A 25,192-nucleotide genomic window follows, 5' to 3' on the forward strand; every position below is an offset into this window, starting at 1 on the left:
GGACAGCATTTATCCTTTTAAGCAGTTTTTTTTTTTTAAAGGTTTATTTATTATGTATACAGCATTCTGGAAGAGCAGTCAGTCCTCTTAACCTCTGAGCCATCTCTCCAGCCCTGACAGCATTTATCCTTAGAGAATAATGCCCAACGTCTACTACTAAGGCACAGTGCCTACAAGCCAGATGCTTCCTCTACTCTGTTAGCAATGGCTCTAACTAGTACAGACAGAGCAATGGTTAGTAATTCCCCATGGTTCCAGCAGACAGGAGAATATGAAAGATCCCAGTCACATGTAGCTGCTGAATGTGCCTGAAATGTGCCTAATGCTACTAAGAAGTTGTATTTGTAGGTTGTTAATTATGACCCATCAATAGTGGCTGCTGTATAGTTCCCCTATTACAAGCAGCTTTGAAAGGTCCATCTTTAAGAGTTTATTGGCCACTATGATTCCTATCTTTGCCATTTGTCAATGACTACAACAATCTCATTCTAAAATTTATGTTTTTAGAATGAAAAAGTTTCATTTCTAAATTATATTTTGATAGGTAGCCAGGAACCAATAAACCCTTAGGAGTTATTCTAGGTCCATTACAAGCTCAAGCAAGTGTTAAGACGGTGTGTTTCCACTTGTTTTGATATAAAGAACATCTTGCAATGCAGCCCAGACTGGCCTGGCTAATGAACTGGCTGCCTTAGCACCCCACGTTCTGGGATTACAGGCGTGTACCACCACAACTCCAACTATTATATTTAATTTTCTCAAAAGTAAAACTGTCAAGTTTTACTTTTAGTTAGTTTTAGAAAAAGGACAAATCCAGAACTACAAGGTAAATTCTTACTAAGTTTTACAGAGTCCTACTGACGGATTTAAAATTTAAGCCCTCAAATAGTTATTTCTGGGCCAGCATAAGCAAATTTTTGGTTCTGATGTCAGCACCACACAAACTAGACATGAGATACGCCTGTGACCTCAAGGCAGAGGCAGGAAGACCCTTGACTACACAGTGAGTTTGAAGTCAGCCTGAGTTACAAGAGTCCATATTCAAGAAAAACACAAAGCCAACAGGCAGAAGTGGCTCTGGCTTGGCAGGGGTGCACATACGTTACCTTCACTCTGAAAGTCTTTGAGTGACACTGTGACAGGTTTGTCCTTTCCCTGGTGGTTCTTTCTTTTATCTTTTTTATTTATAACTTTTGCCTGAGTTGAAGCATTTTCAGCATTTTCATAATCCTAGAAAGAATTACCAACAGCGATTAAGTTTGGTTTATAAAGCATAACATTAATTCTTCAATATGTTTCTGAAAGAGTAAAGGCAAATAAAAAACAAAAAGCTTAGGCCAGCCAAACTGTATGAAAATTCCTACTATGTTATTGTTTATCCACTCAATTGGAAACATTAAGGTTAAAAACATAGATTGGTTTATAAATCCTACCACTGCCAACCTCTTATTCTTTCCTTCAGGAGCAAATTTAAGAGAATAATCTCTAATTTCCAATCTCATACCCCTGAAATGGAGATTCTGTTGTTTTCTACCACTACAATTAAGATCAATTTTTTTTCTTAAAACTATATTTTTTTAAAAAAATAAACTCTTGTTTTTATAAAATAAACTTTTTTTTTTTGTCTTTGTTTTTTGAGACAGGGTTTCTCTGTGTAGCCCTGGCTGTCCTGGAATTCATTCTGTAGACCAGGCTGGCCTTGAACTCAGAAATCCACCTCCCTCTGCCTCCGAAGCGCTGGGATTAAAGGCGTGCACTACCACCGTCCAGCAATAAACTTGTTTTTTAAAAAATGTTTTTATTTTCTGTATATAGGTGTTTTGCCTTAATGTATGTCTGGGCCCAAGTAAGTCAGGAGATGACATGGTCCTTGGCACTAGAGTTACAAGTAGTTGTGAGCTGCCTGCGAGTGCTGGGAACACTGGGAACACAAGGGCAGCCCCTGACTCCACAACACTGTTGTATGGTTTTCTTCACACATCTCTAATACTCTTTTTTTTCTTTTAAAACGTTTTATTCAAGAATATATATACTTTTAAAATAATATGTAACTGCCCATCATGCCATACACTGCTCCCACCCCATCTGTGGAGTCTGTAGTCAGCTAGTCCTTGGGGTTTGCTGGAGCAACAGGCAGCCATGGGATGGGTCAAGGGCACGGGGAGCAACAGTAACCAACAACCATTTCTGCATACCCTTCACATTTCCCATGCTTTCTGGGTCAGGAGGAAGTCAACAGGAAGCCAAAGGCATGTGAACCTTTTACGTTCAGAAGTGAGGCCTGATTTACCAGGTGGTCTAGTTCCTGTTCACCAAGCCTGCCACCATCTTGTGTCTGCTCTCGGGACGTGATCTCACTACGTGCGTTAAGACGTTTTGATTTGGTTCTTGTTCTGCTTATGGAAAAGTGGGAGGAACCGCAACAGACTATCGATTCCCCAGGCTTCATCTTGCTGTGGTGAGACCACTGGAAAGCACGGTGTTCCCAGCACAAGGCTGGGACTGCTCCTTCACCACTGGGTAGAAGTATGGGTGCTCCATGGCCTCCTTGGCTGTCAGTCTCTGTTGATGGTCGTACTGCAGGAGCTTGTCAAGAAGATCTAGGGCCTCGGGGCTGACAAGATGTCTGTTCTCACTATGGATAAAGTTTTCCCAGCGCTTCCGTGAATGTTGTCCCAGGATGTCACTGAAGTGTGGGTCTAGGTCTATGTGGTACTTCTTCAGGTACCCATATAGCTCATCTGTCCCCAGAACCTTGGCAATTCGAACAAGCTGGTCATAGTTGTCCTGCCCATGGAAGAATGGCTCCTTTCGGAATATCATGCTCGCTAACATACAGCCCAAGCTCCACATATCCAAGCTGTAATCATACATCTGATCGTCCACAAGGAGCTCTGGTCCCTTGAAGTACCTCGAGGCCACTCGAACATTGTACTCCTGAGCAGGATGACAGAACTCTGCTAGACCCCAATCAATCAGTCGGAGCTTTTTTTTGTTGGTGATCTATCATGACATTGTGAGGTTTCACATCCCTGTGCATGATTCCCTTGCTGTGGCAGTAATCCAGAGCTTTAAGTAGTTCATACATATTAAACCGAATATCAAAGTCGGTCAGGATCTGGTAGAGTTGCACAGGTTCCTTTACAGTGTGACTCAGCTTAATGATATTTGTTCCACCACGAAGGTTCTCCAGAATCTTAACCTCTCGTTTTATCTTCTTTTTCTTCACTGGCTTGAGAATTTTTACAACCACCCTCTCATTTTTGGTGATGTTAATGCCCTCAAATACTTCACTATACTTGCCCCGACCAAGTTTTCGAACCAGCTGGTGATGGTGGCACATACCTTTAATCCCAACACTTAGAGGCAGAGGCAGGCGGATTTCTGAGTTCAAGGCCAGCCTGGTCTACAGAGTGAGTTCTAGGACAGCCAGGGCTACACAGAGAAACCCTGTCTTGAAAAAAAAAAAAGACAGAAAACAACATTTCTGATTTTTTCCCCTTTTTTCTGTTTTTGAGACAGGAGTTTACTCTGTAGCCCAAGCTGGCCTAGGACACACTAGGTTGCCCAAGCCACTCACCTAAAGCTGTAGCAATTCTCCTGCCTTTGCCTCAGCAGTGCTGGGATTATAGGTGTAAGCCAGTGAATGGCCCATACTTGCATTATTTGTTACATAAATTCACAGGCTAGAATAATCATGGGAGGGAAGAAGAGAGATGGACCAGTTAGTATAGTATTTATTTTTACAAATATGAGGACCAGAGTTCAATCCTTAGTCTCATGTAAAAATAAAAACTGGTGTAGTAGCGAGGCCTGTGACCCCAGAGCTGGGGAGATGGAAAGGAGGATGCCTAGAGCTTGGTGGCCAGCCAGTCTAGTTGAGTCTGTGAGCTCCAGCTTTATCTGAGATCCCGTCTCAAAAAGAAGATGGACAGAGACTGATGCTGATTTCAGGCCCTCCTGCACACTTGTATATGAGCGCACACATACAAAAATGTAAACCGTTACAGTTATTTGATAGAAATACTGACTTGTAAACTCCATGAACTTAACATTAACATAATTATATAAAACTAGCCTTCACATACAAAAGCAGCACTTCCATTCTCTTAGAGTCATTACTGTCTGAGAAAAGTCAATGGTTTGGAGTACTAGGCCTATGAATTGAGCAAGAAAACTGGCTGGGAACATGACATTTTATCAACACCATTTGTTCCACTCCTAAAACACCTAATTGTTTCAGGTTCAGACAATGACATACATCCTACAACAGCTACTTGTTAAAATTAAAATCACATGCACGAATTCAGAAAGAAAGGAGCAGCTTGCCAAGCACCACCTCCAAGACATTTAAATGGCTGAATCACGGTAAGCATTGTATTCACTTTTGGTTTTTCCAGACAGGGTTTCTCTGTGTAGCCCAGGCTGTCCTGGAACTCACTCCGTAGACCAGGCTGGCCTTGGACTCAGAAATCTGCCTGCCTCTGCCTCCCAAGTGCTGGGATTAAAGGCGTGCGCCACCACTGCCCAGTTGTATTCACTTTTATAACAGTTTGATTTTTATCTCAGTGGACACCTAACCATTTAGGTTATAATCATTCTCCCCCGCTTCTTTTTAAAAAGAAATTATTTTTCTGCATATGAGTGTTCTGTCTGCACGTATGTCTGCACACTGTGTGTATGTAGTGCCTCTAGAGACCAGAAGAGGGCCTGGAATTGCAGATGGTTGTAAGTTGCCATACAGATGCTAAGAACTGAACTTGGGTCATCTGGAAGAGTAAGTAGCCAGTGCTCTTTAAGCACTGAGCCATCTCTCCAGCCTTGATTTTGGTCATAATCACTTTGGTTACTCAGCATACAGTGAATAAGGACATGGAAAACAAAGCACATGTGATACAGTAGGCCACCTGACTGGACAGGATACAACAGACCACCTGACTGGACAGGATACAACAGACCACCTGACTGGACAGGATACAGTAGACCACCTGACTGGACAGGATACAGTAGACCACCTGACTGGACAGGATACAGTAGGCCACCTGACTGGACAGGATACAGTAGGCCACCTGACTGGACAGGATACAACAGACCACCTGACTGGACAGGATACAACAGACCACCTGACTCGACAGGATACAGTAGGCCACCTGACTGGACAGGATACAACAGACCACCTGACTGGACAGGATACAGTAGGCCACCTGACTGGACAGGATACAGTTGGCCACCTGACTGGACAGGATACAACAGACCACTTGATTGGACAGGATACAGTAGACCACCTGACTGGCAATCATTTTGTAGCAAAATAATTTGCAGTGTGCTTTAATTTCTCTTTCTTTCTTTCTCCTGGGACAGACATACTAGTGACTGTATAATGGTCAAAAAGCCTTCAATCATGAGAGGGGGATACTCTTGATCAACTTGAATGAATCTAGGGAACAACAACAAAATCTTAGTAAATGTTAACAAGTATAATGTTGCATAAGTCAAATCTCACACAATTTAGATACAGGAACTGAAAACCAATACTACTTTTCACTTAATAGCCTGCTAGTCAGAGCTGCATGATTCCTAAAATCAGTGCTCACAATATCTGCCAAGCTTAAAAACATAGTCTAAGAAGTGACCTCTATGTCCTGGACTGCTGTACCTCCTTGGCAGTGAGCCTTTTAATGGATTCCTGTATGCTGAGCACTGTACTGGCTGGTTTTGTGTCATCTCGACATAGGCTGGAGTTATCACAGAGAAGGGAGCTTCAGTTGGGGAAATGCCTCCATGGGGTCCAGCTGTGGGGCATTTTCTCAATTAGTGATCAAGGGGGTAGGGCCCCTTTTGGGTGGTGCCATCCCTGGAGGAAGTCTTAGGTTCTATAAGAGAGCAGGATGAGCAAGCCAGGAGAAGCAAGCCAGTAAGGAACATCCCTCCATGGCCTCTGCATCAGCTCCTGCTTCCTGACCTGCTTGAGTTCCAGTCCTGACTTCCTCTGGTGATCAACAGCAATGTGGAAGTAAGCTGAATAAACCCTTTCCTCCCCACCTTGCTTCTTGGTCATGATGTTTTGTGCAGGAGTAGAAACCCTGACTGAGACAAGCACTTATATTGACTTAAATTGTTGAATCTACTTTTGGGGAGGGAGCAGAGCTAACGGCTGAACCAGGGTCTTACATATGCTAAGCATACACCTGACCACTGAACTTCAAAGCTCCTAAATGTACTTATAGTCTATGTTCATTTACAATGAAGGTAAATCATGTGGCCTTCATTTCATTCTTTTGTTTGTTTCATCTTGGTTGGAGAAACTCAACTTTCAAAGTCACCAGACAAAGCATGGTTCCCTTGTTTCTGTTCCCGCAAATCTGAGGAGGGAAGGACTCTGCTGTAGACCCAGTTACGGACCCTGTCACAGACCCTGTCACGGACCCTGTCACGGACCCTGTCACGGACCCTGTCGTGGATCCTGTCACGGACCCTGTCGCGGACCCTGTCGTGGATCCTGTCACGGATCCTGTCACGGACCCTGTCGTGGATCCTGTTATGGACCCCATCGCGGACCCTGTTGTGGATTCTGCCTTGGATTTTGGGGGCAAACTTATTTTATTTTATTTTTTGTAGTTTTAGGGGATAAATACAGGGCCTAACACTAAGTTACACCCCAGCCCTAAAGAAGAAACTTTCTGTGAGTTCAGGCAGGCCGGCCCGACCTCTGAGCACGCAGACATCGTCAATCCTTGAGCTGATGAGCGTGTGAGCAGCAGCCATTGCGTCAGTACCTGTTTGTGCTCTTCATACTCCAGCTTACTGAGCAGCAATGCCTTTTCAAGATCGGCTTCGAACATTTCAGAGGTCAGCTAAAAAAAATGTTCCACAGTAAACATCCGGATGCATAGCACACTCTCAAAATAACCATGATATACGATAATACAGACAGCAAAAGAGAATGAATGCACTTTAAATGAGCATTTATCAGTTAACCCCAGTTATTTAACCATGCTATCCTAGGAATCTTGTTCTGTATAAAAACTCCTGCTTTTGAAATTTCTACTTCCTCATTCATTGTTAATTTGAGTACATATACATGTCTACATATACTACAGACATCTTACATTTTTCTCTCTAAAATCCCTTATTACTGTGAATAAACTATTCTGATGTCCATGATTCAACAGGACAGCCAAGCATCCCAGCCATTCTAACACACTGCCATACGAACAGCCAAGCTGAGCGACCAGCAACAGGCTGGGAACGTGAGCCAGGTCTTTCCCACTCTTCTACACACTACCTTCAGATATATCAAGGAAGAATACCACCTGACAGTCGCCCCTACACGTGGCACCTACTAGCTCTGACCTTGGAGTGTCCCAGAACTACTTGCTAGTTTCCATCTTTCCTATGGCCTCAGTTTTCAGGTTTTAATTACTCCTCAGTAAATTGTTGTCCAAGTTATTAAGAACGGTTATGTTGTTTAGTGTTTAAAAATATTTAGACTAAGATAGAAACCAATGTCAAAAAGAATGGGTAGTTAACATCAAACTCTACAAACTAAACATTCTAAGTGGAGTCACCCCTTAAAAAGCATCTCATTTAATCCTTTGCCAAGACAAAAAACCAGTAAAACAAGTTAGCTTTACACAGAAAAACACTAACTGAAATTCAATGAGAATTAAACTGGTAAAGGAAGCTGCGTGCAAGAATCTAAGGAAGGCAGGGTAAACTTTAATCTACACAATAAGCCAGGGGACTGAGGAGTGCTGCACTGCCAGTTAGGTACTAGCAGGAAACAGCACTTTACAGTTTCCTCGTAGGAGCCTGGTGAGGTGGCTCAGTGCTTATGAGCACTGGCTGCTCTTGCAGAGGACCCATTTCCAGTACACATATGGTGGCTCATTCCAGTTCCACAGGATCCAATACCCTCTTTGGCTTCCGTAAGCACTAGGTACACATGTGATACACTTATGTACATGTAGGCTAAACCCCCTTAAATATTTTAACCCTCAAATCATTATATGGATAATAAAAAATAATAAACTAAAAGTAAGATTTATGTACATTTGCCACATTAAAAAAGAAAGTATAAATCAATTTCTCCCAGCGCTTGGGAGGCAGAGGCAGGCTGATCTCTGAGTTCCAGGCCAGCCTGGTCTATAGAGTGAGTTCCAGGACAGCCAGGGCTACACAGAGAAACCCTGTCTCCAAAAACCAAAAAAAAAAAAAAAAAATCAATTTCTATATCTAAACTAAGTACAAAATGTTTGTGCATAGGTTAAAATATGATGATGATCTTTAAAAAAGTAACAAATGTAAATTTATTCTGAACAAAGCTGTTTAATTTGCCACTGTAGGGCTGGTGAGATGCTCGGCGGGTAAGTGCACCGACTGCTCTTCTGAAGGTCCTGAGTTCAAATCCCAGCAACCACATGGTGGCTCACAACCATCTGTAATGAGATCTGACGCCCTCTTCTGGTGCTGTCTAAAGACAGCTACAGTGCACTTATTTATAATAATAAATAAATCTTTGGGCCGGAGTGAGCGGGGCCAACCAGAGCAAGCAGAGGTCCTAAAGTCAATTCCCAACAACCAGATGAAGGCTCACAACTATCTGTACAGCTATCTACAGTGTGTACTCATATACATAAAATAAATAAAAAATATTTTTAATTTTAATTAAAAATTAAATCTTAAAAAAATTGCCACTGTAACCCTATTTTTAACATTTAATTGTGGGAAGAGACTGTGGTTATTTCTAATATAGTATACATATATTTGGGCTGAGGTCTCAATGAGTCAGACAGCAGGACAGATTAAGAGGCCTTGCAAGATACTATGATTTTCCAGTAACTCACAGAATTAGATTTTTTTTTTTCAAGACAGGGTTTCTCTGTGTAGCCCTGGCTGTCCTGGAACTCACTCTGTAGACCAGGCTGGCCTCGAACTCAGAAATCTGCCTGCCTCTGCCTCCCAAGTGCTAGGATCAAAGGCGTGCGCCAACACCGCACAGCTTTTTTTTTTTTTTTTGACTTGGCTGTTTTTGTAAGCACAAGTTCTAAGGTTCTCTAGGTCTGTCTACATGATTCAACAACACATGCAGTACAAATTCCTCAAGGCCCTGAACTATGTGATCTGTATTCTTTTCAGAGCCACTTGATCACTGTGACAGCAAATATGGAAGAAAGGTATCAGACACTGTGTTCAAGGTCACACACTGCTTTTGGTGTAAATCTGAGTCATTTTCCTACATCAGTTTCCCTTTGGCTATTGGGAGAAATTCTCTCTGACGATGACAATGGTGAATCCTGTTACTGCCTAGCAGCATGTCACTATGGGGAAATGTCAGCAGCATTACTGTGTGGCTCATGAGTAGTGACTGGTACTCACAACACTGAGTCTCAGTGTGCGAGCCTAGAGAGAAAGCACTGAACACAGTTTACATGAAAAGTGTACTCAAGCGCTGTCTGCCTATGGGACTTTGTTTTAGAGACAGGATCGTGCCATTTCCCAGGCTGGACTGGAACTCAAGCGCTTCTTGCCTCAGTTCCCTGTGTGGTTAGATGTTTGGATGACGTATGTGCACCACCTACCCAGCTTTTGTCTACTTCTTTTAAAATGGTAACACAAGAATGATAGGGAAATCCACTAAATGGATCAAATATCTGTCTGAAAATAATGCCTATTTTCCTGTGGGTCAAATTACAATTTAATGAATATGCAAATAAACAATGTCCATTTCCTATGAACGTATGTGTACACACACGTACAGACTCACATTCTCACACATGTTCTGTGCCTTCTTTCCTTCATGTGTACTCTCTTAATGAGCACTTCAGAGACATAGAATAAGATACCATATAAAAGGCCAACAGAAGCAACATGCCATCAGCAGGTTCACACACTTACAAAGCAAGTTTCACCCCGAAGTCTCTGTTAAATCACAACTGTTACTAGATTGTTTTAAAGATTTATTTATTTATTTTATGTATGTGAGTATACTGTAGCTGTACAGATGGTAGTGAGCCTTCATGTAGTTGTTGGGAATTGAATTTTTAGGACCTCTGATTGCCCCAGTCAACCCTGCTCTCTCAGGTCAACTTCACTCATTCAGTCCCTGCTTGCAATGGCCCAAAGATTTATTTATTATTATACATAAATACACTGCAGCTGACTTCAGACGCACGCCAGAAGAGGGTGTCAGATCTTATTATGGATGGTTGTGAACCACCATGTGGTTGCTAGGATTTGAACTCAGGACCTGAAGAGCAAACAGTGCTCTTACCAGATAAGCCATCTTACCAGCCCGTTACTAGATATTTTTAATAGGAGATTTGTTGCCCTATAAACCTGAATTTTAAAAAATTTTGAAGTCAGGCAGTGGTGGTGCACGCCTTTAATCCCAGCACTTGGGAGGCAGAGGCAGGTGGATCTCTAAGTTTTTTGTTTTTTATTTTTTCAAGACAGGGTTTCTCTGTGTAGCCCTGGCCGTCCTGGAATTCACTCTGTAGACCAGGCTGGCCTCGAACTCAGAGATCCACCTGCCTCTGCCTCCCAAGTGCTGGGATTAAAGGCGTGTGCCACCACTGCCAGGCTGAACAAGTGTTTTTTAACCACTCTTTCTAGCCCTTCGAAAGTTGAACTAAGTTATTTCTCTATACATTCCTAACACTCTTTCATTTACAAACAGCAGATGAACTAAAAACAACCAGCCAGGGTTAAGGCTGTAGGTCAGAGTAAGAGCACATGCCTCGTGCGCCAAAGGCCTTAGGTTTGATTTCCAGAACCCACAAAGAAAACCTTCAACTGCTTTGCACTGAGCAATCTAACATACATAATACACACACAGGCCGCAAGCTTCATCAAAACTGCGCACAGGAACAACCCAGCACTATGGCACAAGTGCTCAACTGTGCTGCCATCTTAACATTCCATCAAGTCGAGAAACAGCAAGGGAGATTTATGGACTCAGCTGTACCTGTTCATCTCTCTGTCTCCATTCTTGCCAGTTTTCTTCCCGTGATTCCTTCTGTGCTGGGTTTGGCAATGAAAGCTCATGTTGAACATTGCAAACGGAATGGGAGGATTTCTGGGGAATTTTCTTGAAAGCAAGATTCCTGAGCTAAGAAATAAGCACAAAATATATTAAATTCAGCACATCAATACTAGTGATTTTAATTTTAAAATATTTCTAGTTTAAATACTCCTTATATTAACGTACACAACTGAAAGTTACCTGTGGATTTTATCTTTACTTTTAAATTTATTAATTTGTTTACCACACAAAGTCTCACTATCCTGTCTGGGCTTGTTCAAGTAACCCTGTCAGCTTAGTCTCCTGAGAAGCTGGGGCTACGGGCACGGGCTGCCCCCTTTTAAGACTTCTCTGTCTTTATTTTATAGCATGAACACACAAGCTGCTCTAGTCAGGAAAAATGTCTGTGAGTGTTGGCTGCGTGTGAGTTCAGGTAGGTGGATGTTCACCAGGAAGCTGTGTCCTGTGACGGGCACAGCACCTGCACAGTGTGGCTGATGCGTGTGCTCTCAGCCCCAGGACAGAGAACGGCCATGGCTACCTCATTTGCTTCACTCTGCTGCTGCTCCTTCTTTTTTCTTCTCTTCTCCCGTTTTTTCTCATTTGAGGTTGATTTGTTTCCCAAAGTTTGAGACTTGCCATTACTCCGGCCTTTGCCTTTTCCAGGCTCAGAATCAGAGCCACTGCCACTATCCACTTGTAGCAGGGCAAAGCGAGAGGCAGTTGTGAGCACAGAGCTGAGGACTGCCGAGGCCATGGCTCAGGACTGGGGGTTTAAACGCTTAGTCAATAGTAACTCCTGTAGGCAGAGGGGAGGGGAGGAGGGAGAGGAGGAGGGAGAAGGAGGAGAGAAAGAAGAGGAGGAGAAGAAAGAGGAGAAAACACACTGAAGAAAATTATTCTAGTTTCTACAACAGCCATTCATATAAAATACATTTCTCCTGACATCAGATTTGGTAGTATTTGGATTTGTACCCACAATCCCATTGGTATTAACATTTAAAAAACTAAACTAAACATAAAGTTATTCAAAAGAATATGTAGGTTTTATCTATTTCACAGGTAACAATACAGGACTATAATCAATGTACAAAGCTCATTCCTACATCTGGTTTTAAAAGTCCTTAACACGGTCACCCCCAACTTCAAGAAAACAAGACAGAAAAGAACACTCTTATATCAAAATGCCAAATTTGATTTTAAAGACTGATTCTTACAATTAACTTTTAAAAAAAAACAGAAAGGACTTAAATTCCCTCAAATGAAATTCATGCCTGTTACTGTCGACATTGTCAAAAGCCTATGGCTGGCAAGGTCACTCACTGGCCCCAGCAGGTATAGACTACTGATGTTTTATTGAAAAGGTATGCCAACCACTTGGTCAGTGTTGCTCTTAGCTCTGGCAAGGCTCTCAGTAGTCAGTATGTTTAAACTACATGGTAGCAGCATACACTCTCAAATGTCGGTAGTTACTGCTATTACTTGACTGTAATGCCTTGTGTGAGTTAAATGGTCATAAATATCTATTCTAAAACACCACTTGAGGACTTAGGATTGTGGCGCAACTATTTAAAATGTGACTAAGCACAATGACTCCACTGTAAAATATGTTCTGAAATTCAAACCAACATTTGCCCCATCTAGAAACTAAGGCATTAATCTTTAAAATGAAAGACAAAGAGCTTGTAGGCAGTCAGTAGGACTAGAGTCAGCAAAGCCCATCAAGAGGCCTGGCGAGCACACTGGTGTAACTGCAGCAGAGGCCTGGCTTTCCCCAAGACCCACAACTACAGCAGGGACTAACTGACTGACACACCGGACACACACAAGTTTTTCCACAATGAGTGAAATTACAAAAGGCAAACCACAAGGAAAAAGAATAAATCTTTCAACTGAGAAAAGAACTCAATAATCTATAAGATAAAGCACACTGGCTAAGAAGGTTGTACCACCTCAGCAGCTCACAATGTGGAAGCTCTTTCAAAGGGCGAACAAAGAGTATAAGGGAGTGAGTATTCATGAGCAGTGATGACTCCTTTTCCTCAGAGTTAACGTGTGTGTGTGTGTGTGTGTGTGTGTGTGTGCGCACGCACTCATGTGTGCAAAAAAGGGCCACGATAGTACAATATAATAAATTACTGTCAGTATGTTAAATATTTAATATAGTAAATATATCAGAGGCAAAACATTATTCTACTCAGTCTTCCAAAGCTAAAATAACAGGATTCATGTGGTCCCTGTTCTTTTTTTAAGACCAGGATTCATGCCAGATGGTAGTGGTGGTGGTGAACGTCTTTAATCTTAGTCCTTGGAGGCAGAGGCAATTGAATCTCTGAGTTCAAGGCCAGCCTGGTCTACAGAGTGAGTTCCAGGACAGCCAGGGCTACACAGAGAAACCCTGTCTTTGCCCTCATGTATTGTTTCAATACGGATATGGCATTGAAATGCTTATACCAAGAATTCCTGTCTCAAGTTTGTGTAAACAGCTTTTACCATTGTCAATACATGTTGGTCATCCAATGGCTGGACAGAGGAGATAATAGGGCAGGAAGTCTACCAACCAGAGGAAGGAGAAAGGGGAGAAACAGATTCAGATCAGCCCAAGGAGGATGGAGGGTTTGAAGCCATAAGGAAGAGGTCTGGAGAGAGATCATGGCAACATCCCTGAAGCCCAAAGAGCCAGATCAATAATAATATGCAAGTATCATGGGATGGGTTGGGAGGTAGCCAGATTAGCACAGAGATAAAGGTTGATCATTTGACTGCTCAGCTATTGAGGTACAGTTTTAAATAAATATTGTTACTCTGTGTGGTTACTGGGGACTGGCATAAAGCAAAGAAATACAGCTGCTGGATTAATTCTCGGCTACATTTATACTAAAAAATAATTCATTTCCATTGTACAGTGATTCCTCACACTTTCCTTGTTCTGTGAGAAAACAGACGGCTCAGAGTGCTAACTTGTTCCTGGAGTCTGGAATGTCTGTCTCCTCCACTTAAAACTCCGTTCTTCAGATTTAGCCCCACTGCAAGTCAATTCTGATCTGCCTTCTCATTAACCACTGTCTTTCTTTAATATTCCTACATTTACATTTACTTCTGTTCTTCAATGGACTTCTTTCAATAGCTGTCACTGTATCTAGCTCCCTACTGTTCCGATTTTAAAAATGCTGAACAACACAGGTCTCCTTTGTGTTCCAAAAAAAGAAAAAAAAATCAAGGACTTGGCACAGATAAATTTATCAGCCAGTTGTAATGGGCACATCTGCAGTCTCAGCACTGGAAGGGCTAAGGCAGGAAGGTCATAGGTTCAAGGCTAGCCTGGGCTACACAGTAGAAAACTGTCTCAGCAAAAAATAAAGAAATAACATTAAATAAGTTAATAATGATCTCAAGCTTACTGGTTGGGGCCTAATTACATTCTCCAAGCACACAGTGCTACACCTAAGTGTGCACTGGAATCCGCACTCTGAACTGGAACACTGAGGGTGCAGAGCACACACAATCAGCTGGAACAGTGCTTTCACAATCAAGTATTCACACAACTCATTTTTTTTCTAGGAATCTTATTTTCATAGGAAGCTTTGGATTTTGTGTCAAAGTGCTGAGTTTTAAAAGGTGAGGGTATGAGATAAACTGTTGCTAGTAAGGAACAGGCTAAGCTATTCCTTTCAAGATTTATAAGGGATCTGTCTTCTTGAGGCGTTGGTCTCTATGAAGGGCCACAGCCATCATGAGCTCCTCTTTCTATGACATCACTGGAGTCGGGAAAGATCTCAGTCCAGAGGAACTCAAGTACATAATGTTTATTCAATAGTAATTTTAGCCCTTTTAAAAATGAACAGTAGTGGTCAGGCAGTGGTGGTGCAAGCCTTTAATCCCAGCACTTGGGAGGCAGAGGCAGGTGGATTTCTGAGTTCGAGGCCAGATATACAGAGAAACCCTATCTGGAAACCACCACCCACCACACCAAAAACAAAAACAAAACAAAACAAAAACAAAAAACAAAAAAACCCCAAAAAACAGTAGTTACTGTCGATCAATACTATCAACCACCTAGCTTGATCCAAAAAGAAACCATGCAATGCAAATGTCATCAGTTAATATGGCCATTTGCTTTGAAAGAGGATCTCTCTTACTGTGTAGGCTGCACTGAGATCAAACTCCAAAACTCTCTTTTTTTTTCTTTTGGTTTTTCAAGACAGGGTTTCTCTGTGTAGTCCTGGCTGTCCTGGAACTCACTCTGTAGACCAGGCTGGCCTCGAAAGCCTGCCTCTGCCTCCCAAGTGCTGGGATTAAAAGCGTGTGCCGCCACCACCGCCAGGAGAGATCAAACCCTCAAGCTTGCTGTCCCATGCTCCCGAGTCCTGGGAGTACAGGTATACACCACTATGTCCAGCTAGAGAGGCCTTAGTGGAATCTAAGAGAGTAAACACAGCAGACTGATGACATGCCACTCCAAAAGGCCCTGGGTTTGATCCCAAGTACTGCCCCCACGAATTACAGAGTGAAAGCAAATGGCTAGGTCTCACTAGTCTCTGTGGCTATCATTTTGACTTCTTAGAACTTAAGGTTTACTGGGATCAGGGACCAACGGCATTTTGAAACTTTTGCTTCCAACACACTTACTGCAAATGACATAAACTTAAAGGTATACCCCGAGTCCCACCTCCACCCCGCAAACCCCCCCCCACTCCCGCACCACACACACTGGTTAGGTGAAGCCTTCCTTCTGTAATCTGCAGCTCTCAACTTCTGTGGGTTGGGAACTCTTAAAAAAAAAAAAAAAAAAAAAAAAAAAAAAAAGCAAACTGCAGACATGTACTAAGGAATTCAGTCATGAAGTACAAAGGTGATTTTCACTTGCACCCAACGTCCCTCCGATCCACGTGTAGGTCCTTCCTCTAGAGTGGTTGCTAGAAGCCCCTAGGTTAGTATTATACAAGTGTATTTCGATCTTTAATGAAAATCGCATTAAAGAGGCTTAGACTAAGCAATTTTAGTGGCATAAACTAGTGTAGGGACTTCCCTAGGTTTTCTAGGAAAAGTCTCAATATAGTATTATGATCTTTCGGCAGTTTCTCAAATATTTTTGGAGCTACAGTTTAACTTCTTTCCTCTTACAGGCGCAAGCTCCTTCCTATAAACAGACCAGGCTGAAGAACAATGCGTGTTTTTTTTTTTTTCCAGCGTCTCTGTCTCTCCCTAGAACTCTCCACCGACATCCACCGAGAAATGTGGCGGAGGGAGGTTGGGAGGGAGCGGGGCAGACAATGGAATAAACTTTTGCCCCGACTGCTCCGTGTTTACGAACACCCCGAGGCTGGCACCCCACCACCGCCGCGCCGCGCCGCGCCGCGCGTAGCTGCTGGAAGCCTCGACAGCAAGGGCTGTGCGAGAGCCTGCGCGTCTACCTCTGGTTGCCGGGAGGGAGGGCGGCGTGCGGTCCCTCACTCCTCCTTCGGGAACCGAAGCCAAATCACACGCACGAGCGGTTCCGGGTGCTCCAAAACTTGTTCGCGAAGTACCCGGAGAAAGAGCGCGGGGTGGGCGAGCCCCAGCTGCTGCCGAGACGCGGCGTCCAAGCCTGCAAGCGACACCGGCGTCGGGTGGGCGCCCCGGGGACTCCCGAGCGGGCGGCCGCACCTGTCACTCCCGCGGCCGCGGCGGACCAGGCCTGCGGCCCGCACTCCCCCGCAGCCTCCTCGGCCCTCCCGCCGCCCGGCCCGCTCCGCTCCCCGCCTCAGGGCCGCACTCGGCCGCGTCGCCTCAGCCGCGAGCTGCGGGGCTCCGCGGACTCACCGGGCCTCGCCGCGGCGCGGCCGCTCCCGTCTCCCCGCCGCTCCCGCGCTGCCCCCGGGCGTTGGGCGCGGGCCGCGGGGCGTCCGCAGTAACGGGCCCGCGGAGGGCGGCGGCGGCGCGCGGAGGGCGGGGCGGGGCGGACCCGCAGGCCTGGCGCCCGCCGCGGCCGGCGCGCGGGACTTCTTTGCTGAGGGTCGCAGCGCGGCGGACGCGGACGCCGAGGAGAGGTCCGCGGGTGACGGACCGCGGAGGACCAGAACCACCTGCTGGAGGAGCTGCGCTACGGGGGCCGCGCAGGGTCCAAACGGCTCGCGTAGGCGGCGGCTCCGCGGTCCTCGGGGTCGCGGAGCCGGGAAGGTGGGAGGCCTTCCGGGAGGAGGCTTAGGCCGCCGCGGGCGCCGCGCGGCGGGATCGCTGGGCTGTGGGGAGGCCCCGGGGGCGGAGGCGGACCTCCAGTCGGCGAGAGAGGGCGGTGCCGCACGAGATGCAAACAGCCGGACCGCCTCGGATTCCCCCGGGGAGCACGAGACCGCCCGTGTCCTGCAGCCCGGAGCACCTAGGGGGCCGCTTGAGTTTTGCAAAGTTAAGCGGCTTACCCGCAAGCCCGTCCGCTTAGAGCCCAGCCGTGCGGGTTGCCCGTCGCTGTCCCGCGCAAGTCACCGCCGCGGGTGAGACGCAGTAGGGAGCGGAGCAAAGAATCACAGCAAACGACCGACCACCCCAGGGTCCGAGGAGTGATAGCGTCTGTGGGGCGGGGGAGGGAGGAGGCGTTTGGACTTGGCCTGGGAAGAGGTGGGGTTTTGCGGGGAGACCTTGGGGCCTTGGATGGAGGCCATTGGACGCTGCGTTCCACAATGAGATAGGAGGTGTTGACAAGTGGTAGAGACGACTGAAAAGGGGGAGGGGGTTAGTTCCAGTGTGAGAATTGATGTTGAAGGCAGTATTTGATTTTTTTAGGATTTAGAAGTTTGAAGGAAGAAATGAAGGCTTCTGCTTTGTAACTACTGCAGATGTTAGAGATGGAAAACCAGGGAGACGGTGGTAATAACAAATGAGCTATCGAGGGTGAGGTTGAACGTCCATGAGCTCCCAACACTTGGGAAGCTGATCAGAAAGTGAGTCCAACGTCAATGGTTACACACAAAGATTGATCCGGGGGTCGGGGCCAAGAGGAGGGGGCGAGACTTGAGATAAAGGAAGGCAGGAAGAATTTTAAATGATGGAGAAACGGAGATGCGTTCTACAGGATCTGAACATCTGATTGGGAAGAGAGAAATAAGGTCCAGATGCTTGCTTGTAAGAGGGAGAGTGAACACTAGAGAGAGAAAGACAGCTACTTTTGAGAAAAGACTGTCAGTTTAGATAGGAAGGGGTTGAGGGCAGCCAAAGAGATGTGGGCATAAGAAGTTAAAGCAGTACTAAAACAGCCGAAAGGAACTGCACGTGGACAGTACCCCGGGGCTGGGCATAGTTCAGTCGGTAGCTTGAGTTCTAGCCCCAGAATAAATGTAAAAACTCCCAGCATGGTAGCAAGCTCTGGCCCCAAAGATTAGCAGGCAGAACAGGTGGATCCCTCTGTCTTCTTAGCTACCCTCCCACTCTCCACAAAAAGATAGCACGAGAGGAATGATAACCACACCCTCCAGCATGTACATGAACAACACACACACACACCACAAAAAAAAAAAAAAAAAAAAAAAAAGATTGGAAACTCCTCAGCCTGGCAGCGTATTACTGCGAGAGAAAGAGGCAGACTCAGTCTCCAAATGCATCATCCGTTAGAGGCTTGCTATCCCAAGTATGGCTACGTGTGTGTCACCAGCAAGTTTGTGAGAAACGTGTAGATCCTGGGCTCAACACAGACCTGCTCCTTAGAATCTACAACCTCAAAGAAATTCCAGGAGGTGTCCCCATCAGATTTTGGGAAGCTCTGCTCTAGATGAGGAAAGTCAACGGAGGCGGAGGCAGAGGGGGCAGGCAGGGTGGAAGAGAGGGACACTTGGGTAAGGCACCAAAGCAGGGGACTGCAGTCTCATCAGAGCTGGAGTGTGGGTCAGAACCACACACTGGAGCATCACAGCGTGAGGGAAAACCGTGTGTGTTGGTTAGGATTGGCTGCCAAGACCACCGCAACAGCCATGTTTTCGCTTTAGAGACTCTTTGCTTTCGGGCTCAAGGTTGCCTAGAGACAGTCCTAGCCCCCCACACACACTCAGGGCATGTTGAAGTAAGTGGGTGGATGGATAGATGAAGAACAGAGTGTCCCTAGAGCAAGGTCATCTTGCACGGCGGCTAATCATCTGTCATCGTTCACTCCCCTGAACATAGACTCCTCTTCTCAGCCTCTTTGGGTTAGCACTCCTATGTGTTCTTTCCCATGGAAGATGAGCAGGAACTATGCCTTGCTCTGCCAGGTAGGAGGAGCAGGTGTTTCTTCACTCTGCCAGCTGGACCCAGACACAGTCTGTTTTAGTTATCCAGGTTACTTCGAGCACCTGGAACTGGCAGAACCACAAGTGCCTGGAGGAAGAGCTTCCCCTTCTTGGCCTAGAGCACTCAATTATGTGAACGACATGGATTTGCATTGCCTTCGAGCCTTAAGGCTCTGGGGTCCATCTGTTGTAGTCACTTGGCCTCCACCAGTTAACATGGCTTCAACTAAAAGTCATGAAGGAGAGAACTAGGCATGTGTGAGTGGAGAAAAATGAGCAGAGCAAGCTTTCCCGACACGAGGAAACCTTCGGTGCAGGGTCAGGGTTGTCCGTACTAGTCAGCCAGTCTGCATTCTTTCCCAGCCCAAGCTATGGCACTGAGGACAGAGTCTGGGTCCTGATGGGGATGAGGAGTTGGTAAGGAGCCGAACAGAGAAGGAGGATCGAGTGTGGTGTAGAGACAAAGGGAACATTGTCATCAGGCGTGGCAGGAGGGCAGGCCAAGAGAGGACGGAGCATCGAGAAGTATGGAAAAGTTGGAGAGACAGCTCAGTGGTTAAAGGGCACTTGCCCCTGTTCAGAGGACCAGTGTGGGTCCCAGCACCCTCATGAGGGCTCACAAACACCTGTAACTCCAGGAGATCTCCTGGCCATGATGTGGTACACAGATATATCCACAGGCAAATGTAAACAAAATTTAATAGAGTAAGGTTTCTGAATTGGTGCATTTGACCAGTTATGTCGTTTTTAGAACTTGGGTCCTATAAGGAATGACCTAAACACAGCACAGTTGAGTACAGTGTGTACATGAAAATGGAGCCTGTAGCTGTTAGTAATGTCAGGTGCTGGGAGTGGGCATGAGCAGGACTAAATGCCACACCTCAGACCCTGAGGGTGCCCCAGAGGTAAATCCAGTAAAGGCTTGGTGCACAGAACCTTCAGGGGCTTCTTCAAAAGATGAGTGGACTGTGCACTTCAGTCTTTCTTGTTGTTCCTTTCTGGTTGTGAAGTGAGCAGTTCAGGGCTTTGCTCCCTGTCTCGATGCTCCTCACAGACCCCAAAGCAAAGCCATGTACCAGAGCACACAAAACCGTGAGTCAGAGCTAACCTCCTCGCCTTGACTAGGCTGGGCGGTGGTGGCGCACGCCTTTAATCCCAGCGCTTGGGAGGCAGAGGCAGGCGGATTTCTGAGTTCGAGGCCAGCCTGGTCTACAGAGTGAGTTCCAGGACAGCTAGGGCTACATAGAGGAACCCTGTCTTGAAAAACCGAAAAATCTTACTCCTGTTTCTCTCCCTTGCCTCTTGCCCCCTTGCTCCCCCTCCCCATTCCCTTCCCCCCTCTCTCAACATGGTCATGGCCAGCTCCTACTTCTCTCCTCTCTGCTTTTATCTGCCTCTGCTACCCTCTTAACTCCCCTCCCCATTCCCTAAATAAACTCTATTCTATACCAAAAAAAAAAAAAAAAAAAAAAAGCTGACTGGGCTGGAGAGATGACTCAGCGATTAAGAGCACTGACTGCTCTTGCGAAGGTCCTGAGTTCAATTCCTAGCAACCACATGGCGGCTCACAACCATCTGTAATGAGATCTGATGCCCTCTTCTGGTGCGTCTGAAGACAGCTACAGTGTACTTATATATAGTGCATAAATAAATCTTTAAAAAAAATGTTTAAAGGGGGCTGGAGAGATGGCTCAGTGGGTAAGAACACTGACTACTCTTCCAAAGGTCCTGAATTCAAATCCCAGCAACCACATGGTGGCTCATAACCACCCGTAATGAGATCTGACGCCCTCTTCTGGTGCATCTGAAGACAGCTACAGTGAATTACACTGGAGCGAGTGGGCTGGAGCGAGCAGGCCAGCAGAGGTCCTGAGTTCAGTTCCCAGCAGCCACACACATGATGGCTCATGGCCATCTGTACAGCTACAGTGTACTCATACACATAAAATAAATAAAATAAATCTTACAAAAAATGTTTAAAAAAAAAAAAGAACTGACCACCTCAGTTTCTATTATAATGATGGCTGACTAATGGTGAAGGACCACAGGGTCCAAGGTCCTTTGAAGAGAGGAAAGGGTCAAGGAATTGAGAGGCAGGAAGGGTTTTGAAAGGAATAGCCACATTTTATTGTTTATAGATAGCCACCCACTGTCTTGGCTTACAACACACCACACCCAACAGTGGTCTCATAAGATGGAGTTGCAGGGTGCTGCCCATGTGCAGTACTTAAAGGAGGTGGAGGCAGGAGGATCATGAGTTTGCTGCCAGTCTAAGCTACAAAGAGAGTCTGAGGCGATCAAGTCTCTGTCTCAGAGAAATAGAAACCCAACGAAACAACAGCCAACCAAGGAAATGTTGTCTAATTGACATGTAGTTGTCTTAGTCTGTGTTAGTAGACTCTATGCTGTACAGTGACTAAGTCAGCCCAGCGTGTGGCCTTCAGGACATGTCTTTGTCACTATGACCTATCTGACTCTCCCATGCTGTGCAGTGACTAAGTCAGCCCGGTGTGTGGCCTTCAGGACATGTCTTTGTCACTATGACCTATCCGACTCTCCCATGCTGTGCGGTGACTAAGTGAGCCCACTGTGTGTGGCCTATTCAGAACATATCTGTCATTATGAACTATCCGACTCTCGCATTCCTGCATCTACATGAGAGAGCTTCTCTTTGTGCCCCAAAGCCCCCATGTTAAAGGCTTTGTTGTCAAGGCAATGCTGTTAGCAGCTGGCTTAAAGAGGTAGGGCCTGGTGGAAGGACCTTAGGTCAATGGCGGCAGCTCCTGAAGGTGGTGATGGAACCTCACGCCTTCCCTTATTTAATCTTGAGCAATGAGTTTTACTTGGTAAGTGCTCCTGTCCAAATGCAACAGGGATCTCCAAAACTGGGCCAAAATTAATATCTTGTAAGTTGTCTTTGTTAGGTACTTATCGTCGTAGTCTTAATGCAAAGCTCATTAGTGTGGAGTGGGAACCAGCTACCCCAAAAGAAGAAAGCTCTAAATAGCAAGTTTGCTTCACTGTAGTGAGGAGAGTGACTCTTCTTTTACTCTCTTACACTATCAGGGATTTCACTAGATTTTTATCGCCGATCTCTAGGTAACTCTTGAGGATATATATACATGCTATCTGAAGAAGCCCCTTGCATGCAAGACCAGGCTACATGGACAAACAAGAAAAGTTAAAAGAATAAGACAGGTTATAGAACCGGTATGTAGGCATTACAAGATGTCGGGGGAGTTATTTTTATTTTTTATTTTTATTTCAAATGCAGGGGTGTTCTGCTTGTGTGTGTGAGGGTATCACATCCCCTGGAACTGGAGTCACAGGCAGTTGTGAGCTGCCATGTGGTTGCTGGGAATTAAAACTGGGTCCTCTGGAAGAGCAGCTAGAGCTCTTCACCACTGAGCCGTCTCTTCACCACCAAGATGCCAGTTTTTTAAAAACTAAACTTAACTTTTATTTTATCATTTTATGTGGATGGTTGTTTGGATACATCCACACATCCTCAGAGTCCAGAACAGTGTATTGGATCCCTGGAACTGGAGTTAGAGATAGTTGTGAGCTTCCATGTGGGTGCGAGGACTTGAACCCTGGTCTTCTGGAAGAGCTGTATCCTAGTTAGGGCTAGTATTGCTATGATTAAACACCATGACTAAAATCAACTTGGAGAGGAAAGGTTTTATTTGGCTTATATTTCCACTGTTTATCATCGAAGGAAGTCAGGACAGGAACTCAACCAGGGCAGGAACCTGGAGGCAGGAGCTATCTATCACAGTGGCCATGGAGGGGTGCTGCTTACGGGTTTGCTCCCCATGGCTTGTTCACCTTGCCTTATAGAACCTAGGGCCATCAGCCCAAGGATGGCACCACCCACAATGGGCTGGGCCCTCCTTCATCAATCACAAATAAGAAAATGCTCTATAGGCTTGCCTACAGCCTGATCTTACTAGAAGCATGACTATAGCTCATGTCAGGCTGACATAAACTAACCAGTACAAGCAATGCCCTCAACAGCTGAACCATCGTTCCAGCCAAAATGTTAAATATTCTGATTCCCTTCTGCTTTATCCAGGAAAGGGTCAGGAAAATAGAAGCTAAAGAGAAGGGAATGAAAACCCTTAGCCGGGGTACAGGAGTCTCCAGGCAGAAGTTGGCGCCAGGACTAGAGACCAATTGGTCCACCCCGATGCTGGCAGGTAGCATCTCCAGCGATGGCAGTGATGTGCTTGAGCTATGCAAATGAAACTTCCCAACTCTAGTGGGGCACACAGATGAAATGGCGTTAGGTATAGAGAAAGCCAGGCAAACTAAGAAAAGGTTTGTGAACACCAAGGAAAACATGTTTGCTAGCAGATCGCCTGTTGAGGGGTACTAGTTTCATCTGTTAGCCAGTGAGGCTGAGGCAGAAGGGATTGTGGAGTGCAGAGAGAAGACTGTGGCTGCCCCACTGTGGAGTGTGAGGTATAACTGAAGGAATCTTTAATGTGGAGAGCTAATCTATTACACAGTGGAGTGTTGGGGGGGGTTCTGTGGCTGTCAGGGCAGTGTAGTTGACTTCTGACATGTGAAGTACTATAGGCAGTGTCCATATAAACTTTATATAATGGACAAAGACAGTCTGGTGAGGATATAGACTGTGTGTTACATGGTAAGTTTTTGTTTTTGTTGTTTTTGGTTTTTTTTTTGTATTTTCAAGACAGGGTTTCTCTGTGTAGCCCTGGCTGTCCTGGAACTCACTCTGTAGACCAGGCTGGCCTCAAACTCAGAAATCTGCCTGCATCTGCCTCCCAAGTGCTGGGATTAAAGTCATGCGCCACCACTGCCCGGCTGTATTTTATTTATTTTATCTATATGAGCACACTGTAGCTGTACAGATGGTCGTGAGACATCATGTGCGTGGCTGCTGGGAATTGAACTCAGGATCTCTGCCTGCCCCTCTTGCTCCAGCCCAGCTCACTCTGGCGTAATTCACTGTAGCTGTCTTCAGACGCACCAGAAGAGGGCATCTGATCTCATAACAGGTGGTTGTGAGCCACCATGTGGTTTCTGGGATCCGAACTCAGGACTTTCGGAAGAGCAGTCAGTGCTCTTAGCCACTGAGCCATCTCGCCAGCCCCCGGTGGCTCACACCTTTAATTCCAACACTCAGGAGGCAGAGGCAGGTCAATTTCTGGGAGTTCAAAGCCAGCCTGGTCTACATAGTGAGATCCAGGACAGCCAGGGCTACTTAGTGACACCATGTCTTTCAAATAGTAACAACAAAACTTAAGTGGGTCACTGTCTCTGGTCCTGAGACGTCCAGGTTTGGCATAACTTGGCCAACCAAAATCAGTCAGACCTCTAATATCTAGCTTCCCTGCTCATGGAAGACACTGCATTTTCCACTTTAAGATACTGGGAATTTAACTTAGGTAATCGCTCTGACACTGAGCTCTATTCCCAGCCCTCACTCAGGAAGTATATGGAAGTCTTCCTCCTTCCTTATTGGTTCACAATCCCACAGAACTCTTCAGACTGTAGGTTCTACCACCCCCGGGGTTGCCTCCTTACGATTTGCCTGCCACGTCATGGGTACTCTGTTATAGAAGTGGAGTATGAACATCATAGATACACAGACTAATGGGAAGGAGCTCCCTCTGAAAATCCACAACGGACAGCTACCATGGTAACCTCAAATTTGATCTGATTACTTCTGTATCTGAGTGTAGATCGGGACATGCCAAATGAAGGCTCCATGCTGGCAGCCTGATTGCCTGTCTGTGAAAAGAACCACCAACCGAAGCAGGCCTCATCAGCTTCAGGAAATGCCACTATCCCAGCTGTGGCTCAGTCGTTCTGAAGTAACCATTGCCTAAGGAAGAAATAACAAGTAGCCCGCAATACTGGTCCAACTCCCAGTAAAAATGTGGTTTTTCACTCATAAATCAAGGAT

At 45.6% G+C, this 25,192-nt stretch overlaps 1 protein-coding gene, 2 long non-coding RNA genes and 1 pseudogene across 11 annotated transcripts in view; 2 read left to right on the forward strand and 2 right to left on the reverse strand.

Annotated features, from left to right (window-relative positions):
- Positions 1 to 16,939, reverse strand: part of Gkap1 (G kinase anchoring protein 1) — a 36,630-nt gene extending 19,691 nt beyond the window's left edge. The window contains exons 1-5 of one of the 3 annotated variants that reach the window (XM_031358574.1): positions 16,826 to 16,939; positions 11,565 to 11,822; positions 10,967 to 11,110; positions 6,777 to 6,854; positions 1,107 to 1,230 (exon numbers count right to left, since the gene is read on the reverse strand). In XM_031358574.1, coding sequence (XP_031214434.1) covers positions 1,107 to 1,230; positions 6,777 to 6,854; positions 10,967 to 11,110; positions 11,565 to 11,780 — 562 coding nt within the window. In that variant the 5' untranslated portion in view covers positions 11,781 to 11,822; positions 16,826 to 16,939. The other 2 variants (XM_031358573.1, XM_031358575.1) reach the window with 2 other exon arrangements.
- LOC116081857 lies at positions 1,767 to 3,386 on the reverse strand (annotated as a pseudogene).
- Positions 16,940 to 17,010: 71 nt separating the features above from the next.
- LOC116081858 lies at positions 17,011 to 18,527 on the forward strand. The gene is made up of 2 exons (XR_004115043.1): positions 17,011 to 17,493; positions 17,783 to 18,527. It is a non-coding gene; the product is annotated as an uncharacterized LOC116081858 (long non-coding RNA).
- A 6,259-nt stretch (positions 18,528 to 24,786) lies between these two features.
- The window catches only part of LOC116081874, a 32,207-nt gene continuing 31,801 nt past the window's right edge, over positions 24,787 to 25,192 (forward strand). For all 7 annotated transcript variants that reach the window (XR_004115055.1, XR_004115056.1, XR_004115057.1 and 4 more), the window contains exon 1: positions 24,787 to 24,925. This is a non-coding gene — a long non-coding RNA (uncharacterized LOC116081874). The remainder of the gene's footprint in view (positions 24,926 to 25,192) is intronic.

Source organism: Mastomys coucha, unplaced genomic scaffold, assembly GCF_008632895.1.
Source record: "Mastomys coucha isolate ucsf_1 unplaced genomic scaffold, UCSF_Mcou_1 pScaffold7, whole genome shotgun sequence".
NCBI classification, from domain to species: Eukaryota; Metazoa; Chordata; class Mammalia; order Rodentia; family Muridae; genus Mastomys; species Mastomys coucha.